General features: G+C 48.8%; 1 protein-coding gene across 1 annotated transcript in view; it reads right to left on the reverse strand.

Annotated features, from left to right (window-relative positions):
- hdac6 (histone deacetylase 6) overlaps positions 1-24,740 on the reverse strand; it is a gene marked incomplete at its 5' end in the record, with an annotated part of 90,724 nt that overhangs the window by 33,463 nt on the left and 32,521 nt on the right. The window contains 10 exons of the mRNA XM_083641306.1: positions 6,338-6,466; positions 6,589-6,727; positions 6,825-6,892; positions 7,713-7,816; positions 8,692-8,781; positions 10,905-10,964; positions 11,497-11,562; positions 15,903-16,029; positions 19,207-19,275; positions 19,545-19,649. Of these exons, the coding sequence (XP_083497432.1) occupies positions 6,338-6,466; positions 6,589-6,727; positions 6,825-6,892; positions 7,713-7,816; positions 8,692-8,781; positions 10,905-10,964; positions 11,497-11,562; positions 15,903-16,029; positions 19,207-19,275; positions 19,545-19,649 (957 nt within the window). The remainder of the gene's footprint in view (positions 1-6,337; positions 6,467-6,588; positions 6,728-6,824; positions 6,893-7,712; positions 7,817-8,691; positions 8,782-10,904; positions 10,965-11,496; positions 11,563-15,902; positions 16,030-19,206; positions 19,276-19,544; positions 19,650-24,740) is intronic.

The raw sequence follows: 24,740 nt of genomic DNA on the forward strand, positions 1-24,740 counted from the left end.
GCAGTGTGACAGAACAGACTCCTGATGGCAGTGTGACAGAACAGAACAGGCTCCTGATGGCAGTGTGACAGAACAAGCTCCTGATGGCAGTGTGACAGAACAGAACAGGCTCCTGATGGCAGTGTGACAGAACAGACTCCTGATGGCAGTGTGACAGAACAGAACAGGCTCCTGATGGCAGTGTGACAGAACAGAACAGACCCCTGAGGGCAGTGTGACAGAACAGGCTCATGAGGGCAGTGTGACAGAACAGGCTCCTGATGGCAGTGTGACAGAACAGGCTCCTGAGGGCAGTGTGACAGAACAGAACAAGCTCCTGATGGCAGTGTGACAGAACAGGCTCCTGATGGCAGTGTGACAGAACAGAACAAGCTCCTGATGGCAGTGTGACAGAACAGGCTCCTGATGGCAGTGTGACAGAACAGGCTCCTGAGGGCAGTGTGACATAACAGAACAAGCTCCTGATGGCAGTGTGACAGAACAGGCTCCTGATGGCAGTGTGACAGAACAGAACAGGCTCCTGATGGCAGTGTGACAGAACAGAACAGGCTCCTGATGGCAGTGTGACAGAACAGGCTCCTGAGGGCAGTGTGACAGAACAGGCTCCTGATGGCAGTGTGACAGAACAGGCTCCTGATGGCAGTGTGACAGAACAGACTCCTGATGGCAGTGTGACAGAACAGGCTCCTGATGGCAGTGTGACAGAACAGACTCCTGATGGCAGTGTGACAGAACAAGCTCCTGATGGCAGTGTGACAGAACAGGCCTCTGATGGCAGTGTGACAGAACAGACTCCTGATGGCAGTGTGACAGAACAAGCTCCTGATGGCAGTGTGACAGAACAGGCTCCTGATGGCAGTGTGACAGAACAGACTCCTGATGGCAGTGTGACAGAACAGACTCCTGATGGCAGTGTGACAGAACAGGCTCCTGATGGCAGTGTGACAGAACAGGCTCCTGATGGCAGTGTGACAGAACAGACTCCTGATGGCAGTGTGACAGAACAGGCTCCTGATGGCAGTGTGACAGAACAGGCCTCTGATGGCAGTGTGACAGAACAGGCCTCTGATGGCAGTGTGACAGAACAGACTCCTGATGGCAGTGTGACAGAACAAGCTCCTGATGGCAGTGTGACAGAACAGGCTCCTGATGGCAGTGTGACAGAACAGACCCCTGAGGGCAGTGTGACAGAACAGGCTCATGAGGGCAGTGTGACAGAACAGGCTCATGAGGGCAGTGTGACAGAACAGGCTCCTGATGGCAGTGTGACAGAACAGAACAGACCCCTGAGGGCAGTGTGACAGAACAGAACAGGCTCCTGATGGCAGTGTGACAGAACAGGCTCCTGAAGGCAGTGTGACAGAACAGGCTCCTGATGGCAGTGTAACAGAACAGGCTCCTGATGGCAGTGTGACAGAACAGACTCCTGATGGCAGTGTGACAGAACAGGCTCCTGATGGCAGTGTGACAGAACAGACTCCTGATGGCAGTGTGACAGAACAAGCTCCTGATGGCAGTGTGACAGAACAGGCCTCTGATGGCAGTGTGACAGAACAGACTCCTGATGGCAGTGTGACAGAACAAGCTCCTGATGGCAGTGTGACAGAACAGGCTCCTGATGGCAGTGTGACAGAACAGACTCCTGATGGCAGTGTGACAGAACAGACTCCTGATGGCAGTGTGACAGAACAGGCTCCTGATGGCAGTGTGACAGAACAGGCTCCTGATGGCAGTGTGACAGAACAGACTCCTGATGGCAGTGTGACAGAACAGGCTCCTGATGGCAGTGTGACAGAACAGGCCTCTGATGGCAGTGTGACAGAACAGACTCCTGATGGCAGTGTGACAGAACAAGCTCCTGATGGCAGTGTGACAGAACAGGCTCCTGATGGCAGTGTGACAGAACAGACTCCTGATGGCAGTGTGACAGAACAAGCTCCTGATGGCAGTGTGACAGAACAGGCTCCTGATGGCAGTGTGACAGAACAGACTCCTGATGGCAGTGTGACAGAACAAGCTCCTGATGGCAGTGTGACAGAACAGGCTCCTGATGGCAGTGTGACAGAACAGACTCCTGATGGCAGTGTGACAGAACAGAACAGGCTCCTGATGGCAGTGTGACAGAACAGGCTCCTGATGGCAGTGTGACAGAACAGACTCCTGATGGCAGTGTGACAGAACAGAACAGGCTCCTGATGGCAGTGTGACAGAACAAGCTCCTGATGGCAGTGTGACAGAACAGAACAGGCTCCTGATGGCAGTGTGACAGAACAGACTCCTGATGGCAGTGTGACAGAACAGAACAGGCTCCTGATGGCAGTGTGACAGAACAGAACAGACCCCTGAGGGCAGTGTGACAGAACAGGCTCATGAGGGCAGTGTGACAGAACAGGCTCCTGATGGCAGTGTGACAGAACAGGCTCCTGAGGGCAGTGTGACAGAACAGAACAAGCTCCTGATGGCAGTGTGACAGAACAGGCTCCTGATGGCAGTGTGACAGAACAGAACAAGCTCCTGATGGCAGTGTGACAGAACAGGCTCCTGATGGCAGTGTGACAGAACAGGCTCCTGAGGGCAGTGTGACATAACAGAACAAGCTCCTGATGGCAGTGTGACAGAACAGGCTCCTGATGGCAGTGTGACAGAACAGAACAGGCTCCTGATGGCAGTGTGACAGAACAGGCTCCTGAGGGCAGTGTGACAGAACAGGCTCCTGATGGCAGTGTGACAGAACAGGCTCCTGATGGCAGTGTGACAGAACAGACTCCTGATGGCAGTGTGACAGAACAGGCTCCTGATGGCAGTGTGACAGAACAGACTCCTGATGGCAGTGTGACAGAACAAGCTCCTGATGGCAGTGTGACAGAACAGGCCTCTGATGGCAGTGTGACAGAACAGACTCCTGATGGCAGTGTGACAGAACAAGCTCCTGATGGCAGTGTGACAGAACAGGCTCCTGATGGCAGTGTGACAGAACAGACTCCTGATGGCAGTGTGACAGAACAGACTCCTGATGGCAGTGTGACAGAACAGGCTCCTGATGGCAGTGTGACAGAACAGGCTCCTGATGGCAGTGTGACAGAACAGACTCCTGATGGCAGTGTGACAGAACAGGCTCCTGATGGCAGTGTGACAGAACAGGCCTCTGATGGCAGTGTGACAGAACAGGCCTCTGATGGCAGTGTGACAGAACAGACTCCTGATGGCAGTGTGACAGAACAAGCTCCTGATGGCAGTGTGACAGAACAGGCTCCTGATGGCAGTGTGACAGAACAGACTCCTGATGGCAGTGTGACAGAACAAGCTCCTGATGGCAGTGTGACAGAACAGGCTCCTGATGGCAGTGTGACAGAACAGACTCCTGATGGCAGTGTGACAGAACAAGCTCCTGATGGCAGTGTGACAGAACAGGCTCCTGATGGCAGTGTGACAGAACAGACTCCTGATGGCAGTGTGACAGAACAGAACAGGCTCCTGATGGCAGTGTGACAGAACAGGCTCCTGATGGCAGTGTGACAGAACAGACTCCTGATGGCAGTGTGACAGAACAGAACAGGCTCCTGATGGCAGTGTGACAGAACAAGCTCCTGATGGCAGTGTGACAGAACAGAACAGGCTCCTGATGGCAGTGTGACAGAACAGACTCCTGATGGCAGTGTGACAGAACAGAACAGGCTCCTGATGGCAGTGTGACAGAACAGAACAGACCCCTGAGGGCAGTGTGACAGAACAGGCTCATGAGGGCAGTGTGACAGAACAGGCTCATGAGGGCAGTGTGACAGAACAGGCTCATGAGGGCAGTGTGACAGAACAGAACAGACCCCTGAGGGCAGTGTGACAGAACAGGCTCATGAGGGCAGTGTGACAGAACAGGCTCATGAGGGCAGTGTGACAGAACAGGCTCATGAGGGCAGTGTGACAGAACAGGCTCCTGATGGCAGTGTGACAGAACAGAACAGACCCCTGAGGGCAGTGTGACAGAACAGAACAGGCTCCTGAGGGCAGTGTGACAGAACAGGCTCCTGATGGCAGTGTGACAGAACAAGCTCCTGATGGCAGTGTGACAGAACAGGCTCCTGATGGCAGTGTGACAGAACAGGCTCCTGATGGCAGTGTGACAGAACAGGCTCCTGATGGCAGTGTGACAGAACAGGCTCCTGATGGCAGTGTGACAGAACAGACTCCTGATGGCAGTGTGACAGAACAGACCCCTGATGGCAGTGTGACAGAACAGGCTCCTGATGGCAGTGTGACAGAACAGACTCCTGATGGCAGTGTGACAGAACAGGCTCCTGATGGCAGTGGTGCATGAATAGGCTCCGGTCAAACGGGGAGTTTACCGGGGCGTCGTTTGATGCCCGGGCGGGCGGAGACTGTGTGTGTGTGTGTGTGTGTGTGTGTGTGTGGGGGGGGGGGGGGGGTTATTTGGGTAAAGGATGTGGCCCGATATTGGCACACTGTGTGGCCCAAGAGGCGTTGGCAGTCAAGGGGCACAGTGGCACAGTGCACCGAGCGGCTTTCGCTGGCAAGGGGCACTCCAAAGGCAAGGTCATCTTGGGAGCTCCAGACCGAAGTGGGACCCTGGGTCCAGACGACGGTGGGCTTGACTCCCCCCCCTCCCCCTAGGTAGGGTTTAGCCAGCCTCCTCGCCCTACCCGCAGTGGCTGGCCTCTGCTGCGTGCTGCTGCTGTTGCAGCCTGAGCAGGTGTGACGTCCGGGACACCCCAGCTGGGCCGGCCGGCTCATCTCCGCATGCGGGGCCCTGCCTCCTCGCGGAGGGGCCTCTGTCGGGAGCGCGGAGAGCAGGAGGAGCTACCCGCGGGGGGGGGGGGGGCTCCCAAAGTAGTCCTGGAGGGGGCACCGGGCGGTGGGCCGCTCGCTGCCGGCGTGTCATGAGGGACCTCACGGCCCCCGAGTCCTGTCGCTGTCTCTCCAGCCGGTGGGCCATGTTCTCCACCGACGGTCCGAAGAGGCCAGAAGGGGGGGACGTAGGAGACATAGCAGTAGATTTCCCTGCCTACCAACACAAGGGTCGCAGGTTCATATCCACGTGTTACCTCCGGCTTGGTAGGGCGTCCATACAGGCACGATTGGCTGTGCCTGAGGGTGGGAAGCCGGATTGGGGGTATGTATCCTAGTCGCTGCACTAGCGCCTCCTCTGGTCGGTCGGGGCGCCTGGTCGGGGTGGAAGGGAACTGGTGGGAATAGCTTGATCATCCCACATGCTACGTCCTACCGGTGAAGCTCCCCGTCAGGTGAAAAGAAGCGGCTGGCAACTTTGCATGTGTCGGAGCAAGCATGGTGCTAGTCTCGGCTCTCCCCAGATCGGGGGAGTATAATTTGGGAAAAATCAGGGTAAAAGAAAGAAATGGCTAAGTGGGTGGCGCCGTGAAGAGGACAAGTGGCGCATCATCTCCAGAGTCTCCACCCTCCTATTCCTAGGTGGTGCTGTCAAATTGCAAGAAATTCAGCACTGCACTACGTTGAGTTCCCAGCAGCACACTCCCCAAGTTTGAAGTCAATTGGATGAACGGTTCTCAAGATAAACCACTTTTTGTGTTGCCAGTAGGTGGCGCTGTGCCAAATTGCACGAAATTTGGCACTGCACTGTCAGCTTCCTGCACTCCGTTGCGCCCCCCTAAGCGCACTCCCCAAGTTTGAAGTTGATAGGACGAAGGGTTCTCAAGATAAACCACTTTTTGTGTTGCCAGTAGGTGGCGCTGTGCCAAACCACTTTTTGTGTTGCCAGTAGGTGGCGCTGTGCCAAATTGCACGAAATTTGGCACTGCACTGTGTCGAGTTCCCATCAGCGCACTCCCAAAATTTGAAGTCGATCGGATGAACGGTTGTTGAGATAAAAAAATAAAGAAAATTGTTGCCAGTAGGTGGCGCTATGCCGAATTGCACGAAAACAAGTCACTGCACTCCGTCACGTACTCCTTAGCACACTCCCAAAGTTTGAAGTCGATCCGATTCTCAAGATACGCGAAGGCAAAGCTAGAGGAGAGGAGGAACACACTCACAGACGCGGCCGAAAACATGATCTCCTGGTGGAGATGAAAATAAATAAATAAATACATGCTGCTTATTCGAGCCCTGTGACGCCGTCAGCATAGGTTGCTGAGGCTGCCTTTTAATTGGCCAGGACCTGGCATAATGTTACATGTTGGTTCAGCCGGTTGGCATGAAATCAAACCGGTTTAAGCTCCTACACTGGATCGAACCGACAAAACCAGAAATCGACCCAACTCTAGCGCCTGCATGCATGTGTGTTTGTATATGTATGCGTGTGTGTGTGCATGCGTGTGTTTGTGTGTGTGTGTGTGTGTGTGTGTACCTGTGGCACATGGCCAGCTCCTCCTCGGTTGCTGGGCGTGCTGGTATCCGTTTGCAGCGGTCGACCAATCCCAGCTCCTGATGCTTAGAGAAGATTCTGGAGATTCTTTGAGGCTGCTCAGGGTGATGACTGACACACACACACACACACACACAGCATTATTACAGACACACACACACGCGCAGATGCATGCACACACACACACACACACACACACACACACACACACACACACACACACACACACACACCTGTCCCACATGTTGAGGTGCTCCATCATCCTCTGGTCGTACAGCAGACCCGTCATGGCACTGGAGGGGGCGTGGCTTGCCTCTGTTACCTTTTCATCATTGTCTCTGATGACCTCACTGTCAGCCAATGGGCCACCTTCTACACAGGAAGCAGGAAAATAATAAACTAAACTAAGCTGTTGCCACAGCAACGTGTGTGTGTGTGTGTGTGTGTGTGTGTGTGTGTGCTTTCCTACCCAGGACTTGCAGACAGGACCAGTACGGATAGAGAGCTGAGATAGTCTGAGAGATTGACGTCAGAGCGCTGAGAGAGAGAGAGAGAGAGAGAGAGAGAGAGAGAGAGAGGGAGAGTTTAATTTATAGCCCCTTTTAGATTGGCCCAAAAACCAACCAATATCCACAGACTACCGTCTTTTTCTTTGATCTAAAAGTTACAAAGCAGTTAGTGACAGTGGATTAGATGGACCTCCAAACGACCTGGCTTTCCTTTTCTTCAATATTTTATTTTCAACTTTTCAGAACAATGCACAGACAAGACAAACGAACACGCTCAGAGACAGGAAAAACAAACAAAGAAACATACATATATTATTGACATCCAATATTACGTGCTTGTGAAATATATTGTTCCTGGGATCCCACACATGGGGTCCATGAGAAACAGCAGGCGAGTCACCCGTCATCCCTAACCTCATCTAAACAACCTAGCTTTTTTTTGCCCTGCAGGTGCTGTTGCACCAAGATCGGCAGTGAGTCTCAGGACATGGGCAGCAAGGGCGTAGGTTTGATTTGGAAAGTGGTGGTTTAGATTTTAGATTTTATATATTCAGAATATCAGAACCACACATGCCCTTATCCCAACAGCAGAACAGCGTAAGGCGCTTCAAAAAGCTGCTGGGAGTAATAACTTTCTCTGTGTGTGTGTGTGTGTGTGTGTGTGTGTGTGTGTGTGTCTGAGGATGATCTGATCAGTGAAGATGAGGATGCAGTAGTCTGCAATGGACTGACCTCTCACTCTCAGTCAACCTCAACTTCAGTAAGTTATCCTTCATTCAGGGGGAAATTTGAAGCACAACACACACACACACACACACACACACACACACACACACACACAGTGTTACCTGTGGGATGGGGTGGTGTTGGTCAGACGGGGGCAGGTGTGTCCCAGTAGAGTGCTGATACAGGCTGCAGCGCCCTCTGCTGTCGACTGCAGGTTGTAACCTCCCTATCCACACACACACACAACATACCGTATGATAATGGACGGGGGCGTGGGGGGGGGGCGCTGCAAACACGTTTTGCTTTGGCCCACCCCAGTCAACAAAATAACCCCAATTGCATCAAAACACAGATGTTTTTAACAGGTGTATATGATGTGATGGTGTCATTATGAGATAGGGATAATATATAGTCAATAGGCCTACACCTATCCACATTACGCATGGGGAGAATTACAGCATGCCTCACGCAAACTGTACAGGGAGTGCAAGACAGGAATCTGATTGATGTAACGCCCAGGCATTGCCAGGCCACACCTGTGAATCATTCTGGTGGTTAACACCGCCCAAATACCGTTTGTGCCGTGCATAAATGATTTGGCACGCCTCTAATCTGTGCTTGTGCCTGTTGTTGTGATAAATTATGCTTCCCCGCGAGTATTGCATCCTCACGAGATTTTGGGGCTGTTTTAACTTATAAATAGGGAGGTCATGTCTACCCAAACAATTATATAATTTTTAAACAGTTATGTTTCTATTATGCAATTATGCTCCCGTGAGGTGGGGATGCTTTTTTTTGCTGCCGGGCGGGGGTGCAAAACACGGCATAACACCTGGACAAATGCGCAAGGCGCACTGTTATCTTGCAAACAGGTACGCAAGCGTAAATAGGGGATATTTACCGTACCAAGCTAGGGCCCAAAGTCTCTAATATAAGCCTGCTTCCAATAAAGACCTGCTACCCTCTACAGCTGAGCTAAATAAAGGCATGGGCCAATATCAGAGGGAATACGGTAAATTAATCACTAGATATTTTCACATTGAAATCCCTTTTCTTGTGTGTGTGTGTGTGTGTGTGTGTGTGTGTGGTGTACTGTTTTACCTCCAGAGTGAGGACCAGCCGGCCCTCAGCCAGACTCATCAACATGTGGGTCAGCACCGAGAAACACTGAGGAGTTACACACATCTGGCCCTGCACACGCACACACACACAGACACACACACACGCACACACACAGACAATTCCTAAAAGTTATCAAGTCAAACATATGTAAATTCCTGCTGAGGGTACGATGACGCGACATGACGTGACGCGGTGGGTTCAATATTAACACTACAATGACAGAGGGGGTCAATCCATTCACACATCAGCCAGGAGCAGCCTGTCTGTTCCCTGAACAACTGAGTCAAGCCTAGTATGTAATACTGAGCATTAAACACTAACTTGCAACTCTCCTTTTGCACAGAAAACGATTTGCACTGATTTATTTGTTTTACATTTCTTTTCTTTGTACTCAAACATTTTTGTAGCGATGGTGATAAGTTTAGACAACTTCAAGTTCTGTTAAATACAGTAGGTTTGATTTTTTATGCAGTAAAAAAAAAAACGATTTGTATCGTAATTTCAATATGTAATGTAGTTTTATTTTTGTTCAAATGGATTTTTCTAAAATTGGTATAGAAAAAAGTATTGTTCAGGAAACGGTATCGAAGTCAAGGTATCGTAGGATCCGGTATCGAAGTCAAGGTATTGTATTGGTATCGGTATCGAAACTTTTTGAAGCCCTACATACAGTACATTGTTTTGGTCATCTGATACCTTGATTTTGACTTTTAGGGGGCTTTCACACCAGCCTCGTTTGGTCCGGACTTTAGGGGGCATGGTGGCACAGTGGTAGCGCCGTTGCCTCACAGCTAGAAGGTCCTGGATTCGATTCCCGCCTGGGACACTGTGGGCACTGAGGGTGTGTCCCCCCCCATGTCTTCAGTGCCTACGGCCCAGGGGGGCTATCTCGTCAAAAGGGCCTTTCTGTGTGGAGTTTGCATGTTCTCCCCGTGCTCCTCCATATATAACCCCCCACTAAACGGAAACGATTGGATCTGGAATGTGTCTGCTTGGGACTTTCGGTGTTTGGTTGTAAAGGTAAACAGAGCCTTTCCCCCCGCTATACCAGAGTGCCAGCCAGCCAGTACAGCCAGATTCTCCCCTGTTGTACGGAGAGTCTGGCAAGCGAGACTAGCTAAGAGGTGTTCACAGCCTTTATGTGGACCCCAGGAAGAGACTAGCTAAGAGGTGTTCATGGCCTTTATGTGGACCCCAGGAAGAGACTAGCTAAGAGGTGTTCACGGCCTTTATGTGGACCCCAGGAAGAGACTAGCTAAGAGGTGTTCATGGCCTTTATGTGGACCCCAGGAAGAGACTAGCTAAGAGGTGTTCATGGCCTTTATGTGGACCCCAGGAAGAGACTAGCTAAGAGGTGTTCATGGCCTTTATGTGGACCCCAGGAAGAGACTAGCTAAGAGGTGTTCACGGCCTTTATGTGGACCCCAGGAAGAGACTAGCTAAGAGGTGTTCACGGCCTTTATGTGGACCCCAGGAAGAGACTAGCTAAGAGGTGTTCATGGCCTTTATGTGGACCCCAGGAAGAGACTAGCTAAGAGGTGTTCATGGCCTTTATGTGGACCCCAGGAAGAGACTAGCTAAGAGGTGTTCATGGCCTTTATGTGGACCCCAGGAAGAGACTAGCTAAGAGGTGTTCATGGCCTTTATGTGGACCCCAGGAAGAGACTAGCTAAGAGGTGTTCATGGCCTTTATGTGGACCCCAGGAAGAGACTAGCTAAGAGGTGTTCATGGCCTTTATGTGGACCCCAGGAAGAGACTAGCTAAGAGGTGTTCATGGCCTTTATGTGGACCCCAGGAAGAGACTAGCTAAGAGGTGTTCATGGCCTTTATGTGGACCCCAGGAAGAGACTAGCTAAGAGGTGTTCACGGCCTTTATGTGGACCCCAGGAAGAGACTAGCTAAGAGGTGTTCATGGCCTTTATGTGGACCCCAGGAAGAGACTAGCTAAGAGGTGTTCATGGCCTTTATGTGGACCCCAGGAAGAGACTAGCTAAGAGGTGTTCATGGCCTTTATGTGGACCCCAGGAAGAGACTAGCTAAGAGGTGTTCATGGCCTTTATGTGGACCCCAGGAAGAGACTAGCTAAGAGGTGTTCATGGCCTTTATGTGGACCCCAGGAAGAGTAGCAACTGCTGTAGTGGAAGTTACTTTGGCTCTCTATTGTTATAATCTTTTTAATTGATTTTTTTACCTTTGGATCTCCGACTGCAGCATCAAATCCAGCAGCAACCAGGACCAGCTGAGGTTGAAACTACACACACCACGCGCACACACACACACACACACACACACACACCACACACGCACACACACACATACCACACACCACACACACACACACACACACACACACACACACACACACACACACACACACACACACACACACACACACGTTATTCAAGTTATTGAAGGGGTGGGTGGTATGACAATGGTCACATGACCCGCCTTCTTGAAGCTTATGACTGCCATTATTTGGAGGACAGCTCCCCCTGCAGGGAGTCTGCAGAACTGCTGCTGAGTTATATGAAGAAAATAAACTCATGTGATTTTGTACTGGCATGAGGGTGAGGAGATTAATCATACAATTTACATTTCCAGGTGAACTGTCCCTTTAAAGTTGATAAGAAAACAAAACAAAAAACAAACAAACAAACAGATAAATAAACAAACACTCAATGGGAACAATAAGGATAACTTCACAAAGTTACACACTGATTCCCCCCTTCCCACGACCCACATGTGTGTGTGTGTGTGTGTGTGTGTGTGTGTGTGTGTGTTACCTCATAGGCTAGAGGCAGCAGCAGTTGGTGGAAAGCTGTGATGTAATCTGCATCCGTCATCCCAGTCTGAGAGAGAGAGAGGAGACAGAGAGAGAATAGAGAGACAGAGAGAGAGAACAGAGAGAGAGAGAAAGAGAGAACAGAGAGAGAGAACAGAGAGAGAGAGAAAGAGAGAGAGAACAGAGAGAGAGAACAGAGAGAGAGAGAGAATAGAGAGACAGAGAGAGAGAACAGAGAGAGAGAGAGACAGAGAGAGAGAACAGAGACAGAGAGAGAATAGAGAGACAGAGAGAGAGAACAGAGAGAGAGAGAGAACAGAGAGAGAGAACAGAGAGAGAGAAAGAGAGAGAGACAATGTGTATCAAACATCATGGTTTTCTAAAAGAAGCCGAGGTCTCAGAAAAACGAGGTCTCGGCTTTTACTTGAGAGAAGGAGAGAGAGAGAGAGAGAGAGAGAGAGGGAGTGAGGGAGGGAGGGAGGGAGGGAGAGAGAGGGCATCACATTTTCATTATACATTTTGTCTTTAACAAGTTAATTCTACTATCAACACTGACAGCCTACCGACAGCTAACACAATACTGAGAGAGAGAGAGAGAGAGAGAGAGAGAGAGAGAGAGAGAGAGAGAGACAGAGACAGAGAGAGACAGAGACAGAGAGAGACAGAGACAGAGAGAGAGAGAGAGAGAGAGAGAGAGAGAGAGGTGGTTTGAACGGGTTTTCAGTTTGGTCTGAAACCCGACACCTTGCTCATCTCGGTGCACAAGTCTGTGTCTGGAGTAAAACATGATGGAATATAAAACGTGCACATAACTTTTTCTTTACTGGCTCACTCGGTCTCTCTCTCTCTCTCTCTGCATGTTCATCATGCTCAGGCATGCATATGCGCGCACTGAATGATGAAACATAGTAGTTTGTACAGTGTTACAAAGATGCAGACATGAAGCGGTTTAATTGACGATTGAAGAGGAGTATCAATTAACATTAGTCTTTACTGTCCAACACATGGCAAATTGTTTCACAACGAGAGCGGGATTGTTTGTAGGCTGCATTGACACTGACAGCTGTGTGCAGACTGGCCGCTGCACTCGTCTCTATATGTTATGGAGCCCAACCAGACACACAGAGAGCATATAAACCCTGTGTGAAGAGAGAGGGAGAAGGGCTGAGAGAGAAGCAAACTATTTTTTGCAGATCTCAAAAGCAGGTAAACCACTGTGGGATTAGTGAGACTATTGCTAAAAGGAGGAGATACTATCGGAGGAATGTTTTTGTTTAGATGGCTGGAGGATTCAACTTGGCTTTTCGTTTTGTTAATGTGTTTTTTTCTGCTTGTAGACGTAAAAATAAACGCTTTCTAATGGAACAAATAAGGCATTTGTTGTGGTAATGGTTAATTAATTCAATTTAATCTTCTCAGTTAACCGATCAATAGTCGGCTAATGAGCGTCGGTTGTCGGTTAAAACCCCCCATCATTTTCGACATCCCTACTCGCACAGTCCCTCCATTCTCAGCACAACTTTCCCACTTAGCCCGATCTTCTGTGGGCCATCCTGCCATGCCTGTCACTTCCCCAACTCTGGACATGAAATCCATGGCTACAGGCTACAGGCTAACTCCAGGCTTACATCCTCCCCAGCTGAATCCATGGCTCCAGGCTACAGGCTAACTCCAGGCTTACATCCTCCCCAGCTGAATCCATGGCTACAGGCTACAGGCTAACTCCAGGCTTACATCCTCCCCAGCTGAATCCATGGCTACAGGCTACAGGCTAACTCCAGGCTTACATCCTCCCCAGCTGAATCCATGGCTACAGGCTACAGGCTAACTCCAGGCTTACATCCTCCCCAGCTGAATCCATGGCTACAGGCTACAGGCTAACTCCAGGCTTACATCCTCCCCAGCTGAATCCATGGCTACTTTTTCAATACAACAACATGTAGATTTTCCCACCCACAACAAAGGACACACTCTGGATCTGATCTGCACCTCCGGCATCTCCATCAACAATCTAACCAGCTACAACCTCACCATCTCTGACCATCTCGCCATCACACTAGACATTCTCATCCCCACCCCCCTCGTGAAACAGAAGCGCTCCATAACCTTCCGGGACCTTAAATCCATCCACCCCCCCCTCCCTTTCCTCCCTATTGGCCGACACCCTCTCTGACCCCGCCCTCATCCAGAATTTTTACCCGAGTGAACTGGTCAACACATACAACCAATATAATACAACCATACACCTATACACCTCTCACCTCCTGTCTCAACCAACTCGCTCCAACCAAATCTTTCCCCTTCACTCACTCCGCCCCCTGGTACACTGACCATCTCCATCAGCTCAAATCCAAGGGCCGCCAGCTTAAACGGCTAGCAAATAAAACCGGTCTCACTGTCCATAAAGATTCCTACAAACTCCATCAACAGCACTACAAGGAAGCCCTCAACAACGCACGCTCCTCCCACTACTCCTCCGTCATACAATCTGGCAGCAACAACCCAATGACACTTTTCTCCACCATAAGCAAACTCCTCAAACCCATGGACACCATCTCCAACTCATTTACCGTCAGTCAATGTGACTCATTCTTCTCGCACTTTCAAAGTAAAATCGACACAATTCACACCCAACTGGCCAATTCCTCCACCTCCACCTCCTCTGATCCTGAACCCGACCTCCCCCCGCCTCCAAATCACCCACTCTTATCCTTCTGTGAAATCACAGCATCTGGTCTACCCACCATCATGACTGGCATGATATCTTCAACCTGCATCCTGGACCCCATCCCCTCCTCCTTAGTCAAGGCCTGCCTCCCCTCACTCTCTCCTCTGATCACTACTGTCATAAACTCCTCTTTGTCCACTGGCCTCGTCCCCCCTGCCCTGAAACTCGCTGCCATTACCCCCTTAGTAAAAAAAAACGGACTAAATCCTGACAACCTCAACAACTTCCGCCCGATCTCCAACCTCCCCTTCCTGTCAAAGATCTTAGAACGAGCTGTTGCCTCCCAGTTAATATCCCACCTTGAATCCAATAACCTCTATGAACCCTTTCAATCCGTCTTTCGCTCCAGACACAGTACAGAAACCGCTCTATTAAAGGTCACCAACGACATTCTGCTATCTGCTGACTCTGGTTCCCTCTCCATGCTCATCGACCTCAGCGCTGCCTTTGACACCATCAACCATTCCATCCTCACCTCTCGCCTCCAGTCCACCACTGGGATCACCGGCACTGCCCTCTCCTGGATCAAATCATATCTCTCTGGCAGACTCCAATTCATCTACATCAACAACTCCAAATCCCCCACTGCCCCAGTCCCTCACGGTGTCCCTCAGGATTCAGTACTTGGTCCCCTACTGTTCATCATCTACATGCTACCACTCGGACAGATCCTCCGCAAACATGGCCTCCGGTTCCACTGCTACGCAGATGAAACACAGCTCTATCTTTCCACCAAGACCATCACTGCCGCCACCCACTCCACCCTCACCACCTGCCTTTCTGATATTAAAATCTGGATGCCTGAAACTCACCTGTGACAATTCTGAGATCATCATCATTGGCCCAAATCCCCTTAACCGCTCCAACGCTCCAATTTTTCACTTGACATTGATGGCTCCATTGATCCACCCCTCCACCCACGTCCGCAACCTTCGTATCATTGTCGACCCCACCCTCTCCTTCCTCCAGCATGTCAACCAGATCACCAAAACCACCTTCTTCCACCTTTAGGAACATTGCCCGTCTACGCGCCTCACTATCCTTCTCTGCTGCTGAAACACTGACCCATGCATTCATCACATCCCGACTGGACTACTGCAACAGCATCCTTTATGGCACACCCTCCAAAATCCTCAATAAATTACAATACGTCCAAAACTCTGCTGCCCGCATGCTCACCTCCACCCGCCGCTCCGACCACATCACCCCCATCCTCCACCATCTCCACTGGCTCCCCCATCCCCAGGTTCACTTCAAAATAATTACTCATCACCTTCAAAGCCCTCAACAACCTGCCCCACCCTACCTCTCTGACCTCCTTCACCACTGCACGCCTACCCGCCGCCTCACGTCCGCAGACGCCAACCTCCTTTAAACCAAGTTTAAAGTTATTTTCTCTCTCACCTTTTGTTTCTTTATTTTTATCTATTAAAGTTGTTTGATATTGTGTTGTAAAGCGTCTTTGAGCACTAGGAAAAGCGCTATATAAGTCTGATGTATTATTATTATTTATTAGTTGTATCTTTTTGTTGATTGTCCTGAAACGCTTTGTTAATTTTGTTGTTATGACATTCATGCCACTAAATCAGACAGAGCGACAGAGAGCGACAGAGAGCGACAGAGAGAGAGAGAGAGAGAGAGAGAGAGAGAGAGAGAGAGAGAGAGAGAGAGAGCAGCACCTGGTTCCAGGGCAGGTTACAGGTGAAGCCTTCTCCTCGGCCGCCGCCCACCTCCCCTCTGTCTGACTCAGGGAGGTGAGGCCAGAACGAGCCACCTTCATACCTGTGCAGTGAGACATACAGTACACTGACAGACAGACAGACAGACAGACAGAGTTATAGCCACTTTTACACAGAGATCTCGCAATGTTGCCGTTATGAAGGGCCACAATCAGTTACGCAATGAGCCAGCGTTGCCTTTTACGCAGCACGAGGAGGCGTTCTGGCATGACGTTTTATCGTTGCCATGGAGATGTGAACTATCACTGCCGAGGGAATATCCTCACTTATGACTACAGAGGGATTTATCAGACACACACAGAAAAGCCTACCTGCTGGATTGTGGATTGTTTTGAGGAGAGAATGACAGAGAGACTCCTCAGACCAAGAGTCGCTACAGATGCAGACGCATGCTAAAAAGAAAAAAGGAAAAATGCTGCGGGCATATTGCGAAAAAAACAGCGGTAGAGTGCGGTCCTCTGTTGAGGAAAAAGAATAAATCGTATAAAAATATATATTTTAAATCCTCCATACATATTTTAACCTGATGAAGGTCGATAGACCGAAACGTCGTTAATTAAAGCTTTTTTTGCAAGTAATTGACAGTGTGCGGGACTCCTCTTTATTTCTCTCGTATGTACCGCATCTCCGACGCACCTGCCTTTAAGAGATTGAAGGTGTGCATCAGCTCCTTCTGACAAATCCTCCATACACTCATGATAGTTATCATCTTATCGAAACAAATATATTCATTCCATCAGATCTGCCAAAAAACAAATATTTCAGCGATGAATTTAAGAGGTGTTCAAATGATAGCAAAACCACTTGGAAAGTGTTACGACTGTGTCGTTTGTTTTTCTTATTTTCTTTGTGAATTATATAGTTTATATGTAGACTCGTCAATGGACGGAGAGTCCGGTCCATTTTCCTCGTCGGACGGGCACATTAGATATTTCCGTGACATACTTCCTGGTTGCGGGTGTTTATCTTGTGGTCGAGAGTGTCTTTGGCTCAGTCTTTCCCAGGTGCAGCTGGTTGGAGATTTGAGTGGACTGATTACATGCACCAGTTGCTGATTGGATAGCAGCTCTGTCTGTCTGCCTACATAGGGGACTCATTTCCAACATGACAACAGAGTTGTACTGGAGTGTGAGACCAGTACCCTCTCATCCGCACACTTACACACCATTTCATTCAATTGTTTTTCTTTGTGCAGTTTGGTCTTTGTTTCTAAATCATGTTTGTTTCTTTGTGTATTGCAGGAGCGATGCGCTACCTGTTGTGTTAGGGAACAGCAGTGCTGACCGAGGGGTTAACATCAGGTAATAGTGAAGGCGGCGGCCTGCTGGACCAGATTCCCTGTCAGCAAGAGCGTACCCGTTCCTTCTTTTCTACTTTTGAGTAATAAACATTTTTGTTGCAACTTTGATACTGGTTTCTGTGTAGTTCATGTTACAGTCCTAACCTCTAGACTTGGGGCGTAACAGAAAGTAATAAACCAGCTACTACAAAGAGAAAAGGCTACGCCAGAGCTAGCTTCAGTCTTTTCAGATGGCAACAATTCTTTTAACAATCCATTTGATATCACTCAAAACTATAATGATTTATTTATTACATAGTGCATGCATACACTATGTAAGGGTTAATGCACGACGAGGTGTCCATTATCACTTTCTAAGGGACAACGTGGAGGCGTGAACCGTCCGAGGCGCAGCCGACTCCGCGAAGTCCCTTATATATATATATATATATCATTTCTTTCTTTAAATATTTGACAATTTATATATTCTGCTCTCATTCATCCTACACATACTCGTTCTGTCTTTTCTCTCATGCTATGCTACGTTATATTTCAATGTGTCCATTGTGCTACTATGGGGATGTTAGTCCCCATAGTAGCCATTTCATTGTCGTTTTTTCTAAACTTGACCTCACTGTATAAAATGTGATGTTTTTAGTTACTACATTGTGTCTGTAGTATGTGTGTTGAGCCTGTACTTTAGCAAGTTCATCCAAATCTGTTGTCTTTATTGCCATAGTTTTTCTTTTCTTTTTTACATGTACAATGGAAGGAGGTGGGCACTTTCAATGCGATCACCCAGGGACATCACACTGTTTTTATATATATATATAAATAATTATGAGAGGGGTGGCCTTTTTTTCACTTGAGCACCTGCCCCCAAAAATGTCTGTGCACGCCCCTGATAGTTGCCCTCAAAGGGCCGGTTGTAAATGTAACATGGTATAAGTGTATCTAGCTGACTTGTCATATTACATAATTGCCTCTGATTCAATTATTATTGGTTTTTAGTACTAACTTAATAATTGGCACTGAAAGCAGAAGTATAGGAAAAACAATGGCAAACAGACAACTAGTAGCCTACTAGCCTGGTAAACCAGCCCGTCACGTGAACTCACATTTGATTTGGTTCTGCGTGACGGTCTGGCCCCAACTCTTCACCCAGTCCTTAGCAGGGGCGGGAGCATGGGCGGGCGTAGTTGCCTTGACAGACAACTCCTTCAGCCAATCAGCGTCGGATCCAGTCAAACCCAAATCCACTGGGGTGAACGGCAAAAACATGTTTTCTGCCGAGAAACTCCGCGGTTGCAGCGATACTCCTGTACTTGTTTAATTGTTGTTATTGAGTCTATTTCTGCACTTTATGGCTGTTTTTAAACTACACAAACGCTGACATTACTCCTCGAGACGATCCGGCAAGGAGGCGGCCATTATTGTTTTGTTAGTGCAGTACTAGTGGCGTTCCTGATTGGCCAACTTGCGCTGTCAATCACAGCGCAGTCGCTGATTGGCTCTTCCGCTTTGCAGCTTCTGCTTAACACCCTCCCAGGCCTTGAGGCCCGACAGTCTCGCAGAACCAAATGAAATGTGAGTTCACGTGACGGGCTGCTTTACCAGGCTAGTAGCCTACAACTATTAGAACTCATTAGAATTGTATTGCGCAAAGTGTATCATTTGCTAGCCCTCGCGGGACACATAAAATGAGGTGCCGGGCCGGATTTGGCCACGGGGCCTTTAGACAGATCAGTATCAGTATCATTACAATGTCAGTAATATGCAGATAGACAGCCTTTACCTTGTCTTCATGTTTTCTTGCACCGAGAGCTCTGCAGTTTATTCCAGCACTTCCTTTAATGGCCTTAATTTCCCCTAAATTGATTTATCAACTTTTAATAGTTTTCAAGAGCCCACAGATAACCTGTGCTTGGAAGAGTGAGTATGAGGTGTAGAGGAGGAGTTGGTTACCTGGGATCGTCCTGGAACAGGTACTGGATGCCCTGACCGTGATGCACATCCCAGTCTACTATCAACACCCTGAGGCAGGCACACACACACACACACACACACACACACACACACACACACACACACACACACACACACACACACACACACACACACACACACACACACACACACACACACACACACACACACGTTATATTAGAATACAACAGCACAGTTTCCTCCAACAGTAAAGTTGCATTACACTCAAAATACTGTTCAGTGTCCCTCAAAATTTAACTTACACACACACGCACCTGTGTGCGTACACACACACACACACACACACATATACATACCTGTGCATGGCGTGGCGTCTCTGGGCATAGCGAGCGGCTGCAGCCACAGTGTTAAACACACAGTAACCATTACACTGGTTAGACTGGGCATGATGACCAGGAGGCCTGAGAGAGAGAGAGAGAGAGAGAGGGTTAGGGTTAGGGTGAGAGAGAGAGAGAGAGAGTTAGGGTGAGAGAGAGAGAGAGAGAGAGAGAGAGAATGGAGCTAAGACCATGGGTATGGTAATCAGTGCCAGAAGAGAGGGCAACATCCCTCTGGACAAAACATCAGCAGAGTCTCCACCTTTAAACTGCTTGGAGTTCAGATATCATCTGACTTGTGATGGAACGCCCACATTAAATACATGCTCTCAAAGGCACGGCCAAGCATCCATTACCTCAGTGTTGCCAAAAGAGCTGGTCTTTCCGTGTGTTTTAAAACAAATCTACCTGACCTTCATTCGCCCAATCCTCGAGTATGCAGCCCAGTCTGAGGTGGGCTGACAAAATGCCTCTCTGGAGCTGGAGAAGGTACAGAAACCATGCTGCAGGATCATTGAATTCTGTCTTCTTCTCTTCTCTCACCCTGCGTACCCTCACCAACATACTCAAGGATAGCTCCTCCCCCTGCATGCACCCTGCGTACCCTCACCAACATACTCAAGGATAGCTCCTCCCCCTGCATGCACCCTGCGTACCCTCACCAACATACTCAAGGATAGCTCCTCCCCCTGCATGCACCCTGCGTACCCTCACCAACATACTCAAGGATAGCTCCTCCCCCTGCACCCTGCGTACCCTCACCAACATACTCAAGGATAGCTCCTCCCCCTGCACCCTGCTTACCCTCACCAACATACTCAAGGATAGCTCCTCCCCCTGCATGCACCCTGCGTACCCTCACCAACATACTCAAGGATAGCTCCTCCCCCTGCACCCTGCTTACCCTCACCAACATACTCAAGGATAGCTCCTCCCCCTGCATGCACCCTGCGTACCCTCACCAACATACTCAAGGATAGCTCCTCCCCCTGCATGCACCCTGCATACCCTCACCAACATACTCAAGGATAGCTCCTCCCCCTGCATGCACCCTGCGTACCCTCACCAACATACTCAAGGATAGCTCCTCCCCCTGCATACCCTCACCAACATACTCAAGGATAGCTCCTCCCCCTGCATGGTTTCCTCCATCCAGCCTCAACTTCCACTTACTCTCTCCGTCGGCATAGAGAATACGTTGTGCCCACAAGCAGAACCAAAAGACATGAACTTTCTTTTCTTCCTCATGCTCTTAAACTATAAATGAGCTTAGCTTATTTAAATTACCTATTTATTTCAGGGTTTATGCTGCTAAATTCATAGCTTTTGTCTATGATGATTGATCACTGTAAAGTTTTGATGCATTTCAGGATCCCAGTTTCAAAATGTTTTTTATACTGTTGTACCGTGCCTAGTCGAATTTTAATCAATGAAACTTGAAACTTGAGAGAGGGGGGTGGGAGACACACACAGAGACAGAGAGAGAGAGAGAGAGAGGAGTGAGAGAGACAGACATGAGAAAGAGGGAGAGAGACAGAGAGAGAGACAGACAGAGAGACATACAGACAGAAAGAGAGACAGACAGACACAGAGAGAGACAGACAGAGAAAGAGAGGCAGACAGAGAGAGAGAGAGAGAGGAGGGAGAGAGACAGACAGAGAGAAAGAGGGAGAGACAGAGAGGGAGACAGACAGACAGACAGACACAGAGAGGCAGACAGAGAGAGAGAGGAGGAGACAGAGACACAGAGAGAGACAGACAGACCGAGAGGCAGACAGAGAGAGACAGAGAGAGAGAGACATTTAATGGTGCCGCTGATCGGTAACAGTTTAAATTTTCGCTAACAGCTAACAGTTGTTAATGTGTTTTTCTCTCTTTTTGATTGTTTTTGATTGTTATTAAACAGTATAATTATAATATTGATGCATCACATATTATCTATAATAGTAGCTGAGACCAAAGCCGTGTGAATTGGAGTTTGCTCTCTTGGTGCTTATGTCTGCTTCATCAATGTTACACCCGGACCGTCTACAACCGGAAGTGAAACGAAACGGTTTACGGCAGCTCCCTGCTTCCGCCGGCTCTGCCTAGCAACGCACCATAAACAAGCGAACGCCAGCTAGCTACAACCAGGGGCTAGCTACTCTCGCGAACACCTCTCGTCGTTATATTCTAACAGTTTGTTTGGAAGTTATTTTGTGGTTATGGCCGAACTGCGAGATCATGATTACGTCGCCAGTGCAAATTACGTGGCCGGTGCAAAGAAAAAAAGGAAGATTATTCCCCGTACCGACCAACAAAGAGAACGCAAGAGGACGCGTGATAAATCACGCGATAAAACACGCATCAACATAGGTCGCGCATTCAGCAGATGGGAGAGAATTTCGGGATATGAAGGGTTTCAAAACAGACAGTGAAGTGGCTGTTTTCCTCCTAGACAGGTATGTGATTTGTATATTTTACTTCTGAAATACTGTAGAGGACGTGATTTTGCTATTTACGTTGTATGCTACCATGCGTCGGCTAACTGGAGCTCATTGTTACTGTATTTCAGCTATCGACCAATGCAATCAACACCATGTGTGTATGCTTTTGTTATAAATTAAGCCTACTGTATGTTCCATTGTATGCCTGGTAGATAGCACCACAGCATGATGGATGCAAAAGGCTAACGTGATGTAACGTTACCTGGGAGTTATACAGTTATGTCACGGTGTAGGCTGCATTTTGGTTGATAACGCTACTTTTTCGTTTGCCATTTCAACCGTGCCAAAATACGTTACATGTTGCTGTTGGTAATCAATGAGTCTAGTGGTATATTTAAGCAATATATCACGAGAGCAAGTGTGTTGTGGTGAATATATCCCCCTGATCAGTTGTTATCCCACGAGGCCGCAGGCCGAGTGGGATAACAACTGAGCAGGGGGATATATTCCACAACACACGCTGCTCGAGTGCTATATTGCTTTTATAAAAGGGTTCCAAGTATAATAATATAATAATAATAACACTATAAGTCCGACTGGCATGGTATTCTGAGAGTCAGTTGAAACACTACTGTAAGGCGGGACCTCTAGCAAGAAGATAGACGTGCGGGTGATTTGATTGGATCGTTCTGGAGACTGAAGTTGACATTGGCCAATCCTGGCGCTTGGCTGAGAGCTTTCTGGAAACCCAGTCAGCTCGAGCGCAGCGTTGCATTCTCAGGGCTTGCCCGACACCAACTAACGTTACGGGGTTAAATGCGGGGTTAAATGCGGAGTTAACAGCCTTTCTTTTGCAAAGAAGACATTAGCCCGCATCTATTCTTGTACAAAACATAATTTTCTGCGAAGTATTAGTGAAGTTATAAGCGAAGATCGATTCACAAGGATCTGACAGCTGTCTCCGCCATTTTTTTTTTCTACGTTGTCATTTGAGGTAAGCCTTATTATTACTCTCTTAGTAAGAGAGTTGCCATGGCAACCAATAACCCATTGCCATGGGTTATTGAACTCGGTTACTGGAATTATACAATGGCTGTGAACCAATCAGATTGCTTGATTTGAGAGAGCCATTTTATAAAACGTAACGTTACACGGTTGGGGAAGCCATTTACCCGCAGATATATTTAGCCTACAGTTGATCTGAAATTGGAAGAAACTCTCAGCCTCTTCACAAAGAGCTTGGTAAACCTAGTTTACCCTCTTGTATCAACGTTTTTGAAGATACAATGGTGATGATAACGTTAGCTTTCTCGACAATATTACTATTACCAAGTGCCCTAAAGAGTTTCACTTGGTGCTAACGTTTGGCTATTACAGTAACTATGAACGCGACTGTAACAAAGTTTACTAGTTTTTCCAAATACTTTTCAACATCCTCGTCTGACATAATCTATTACGTAGCCAAAAAATAGGTAGATTACCTCGTCGCTCTGCATCCTGAGAAACAGCAGGGTTTGGAAAAAATGAAAAATAAACTTGGAGCGTCTTTCATTCATTCACTGGTCAAAGGAGAGAATGAATGGAGGCGTGGAGTGTTGTGATGTTGTCGGGAGCCGGGCAGCCAGCAGTTTTACGACAGTAAACAGTACCACTTTTGTTCAGAGAGGGGCGCCAAAAACAACCCAATGAAACAGTGAAAAGTTGCTCGTAGCTGCTTTAAAATAGCACATTATTTCTCTAAGGTCTATTTATGACCAAAGCATTTATCTGTAATACAGTTAAAATGAAAAAAATATGAATGTGTTGCATTCACAGAGTTTCATTATCGGAAACTCTGTGCATGGTTTAGCCCGGCATCTCTCGGCCTGTCTCGGAGGGGAGTCCCCAGATGGGGGTCCGCTGCTGTGGCCTGGGTGGGCCCGTCCCCCGCGTGGCCTGCTCTCACGCTCTCAGTCACTATGCTGGTGGCTGGGGGCTGGGGGGGCGGGTCGCGTGGGGGCTGGGTCCGCCCGGGCCGCAGCAATTGGCCCCTAGCACAACGACCTCACAAGGTTCCTCCTCAGCCAAGTCACTGGGGCAATCCATGTGGCGATCCATGTGTGGATTGCCACCATATGGTGGAAAGGTTTTCTTGCGTTCACTGGGGGTGAGGGGGTGCCGCTGTGTCCCGGCCTGGCCTTCCCTCCCATGCCTTATGTGGGCGGGGGCCGGGTCGGGGGGCATCGGTGCTCTTCATCACTGGTCGAGGGCTGCCGGTTGGTTTAGAACAGCTTAGGTAGGCGATAGATTAGCTACAGCCTAAGGCTGACCTGTTAGTGTTCAGGCTAAAATCAGACTAGAGCAGGGTAGGATAGGCCAGATTAGGCTGTAGATTAGCTAGATACTATGTCCCAGTTAGCTCTGGTTAATGCTTAGAGTAGTCAGTTGTCTGATCTTCTCCCCCCCCCCCCTCTCTTTCCCCCTTCCCCCGCTTCTTCCCTTCTTCCCCCTTCTTGTTCTCCTCTCTTTCCATGCTCTTTCCTCCCCCACATCCCACTGCCCCCCCCTCCCTTCTCCTGCTCTCTCCTCATTCTCCCCCCCTCTGCTCCTTCTCCTCTTCTCCCCTATTTTCCTGAATCCCTGCCACTTCCTGCTCTCCCTTCTCTCACATTCCCCCTGCTCTCCTTCCCCTGCACCCTCCCACCTCTCCTTCTCTGCCTCTCTGTCCTCCCCCCTCTCTCACATTCCCCCTGCTCTCCTTCCCCTGCAC

Source organism: Poromitra crassiceps (genome assembly GCF_964638095.1).
Source record: "Poromitra crassiceps genome assembly, chromosome: 8".
In the NCBI taxonomy this organism is placed as follows: Eukaryota; Metazoa; Chordata; class Actinopteri; order Beryciformes; family Melamphaidae; genus Poromitra; species Poromitra crassiceps.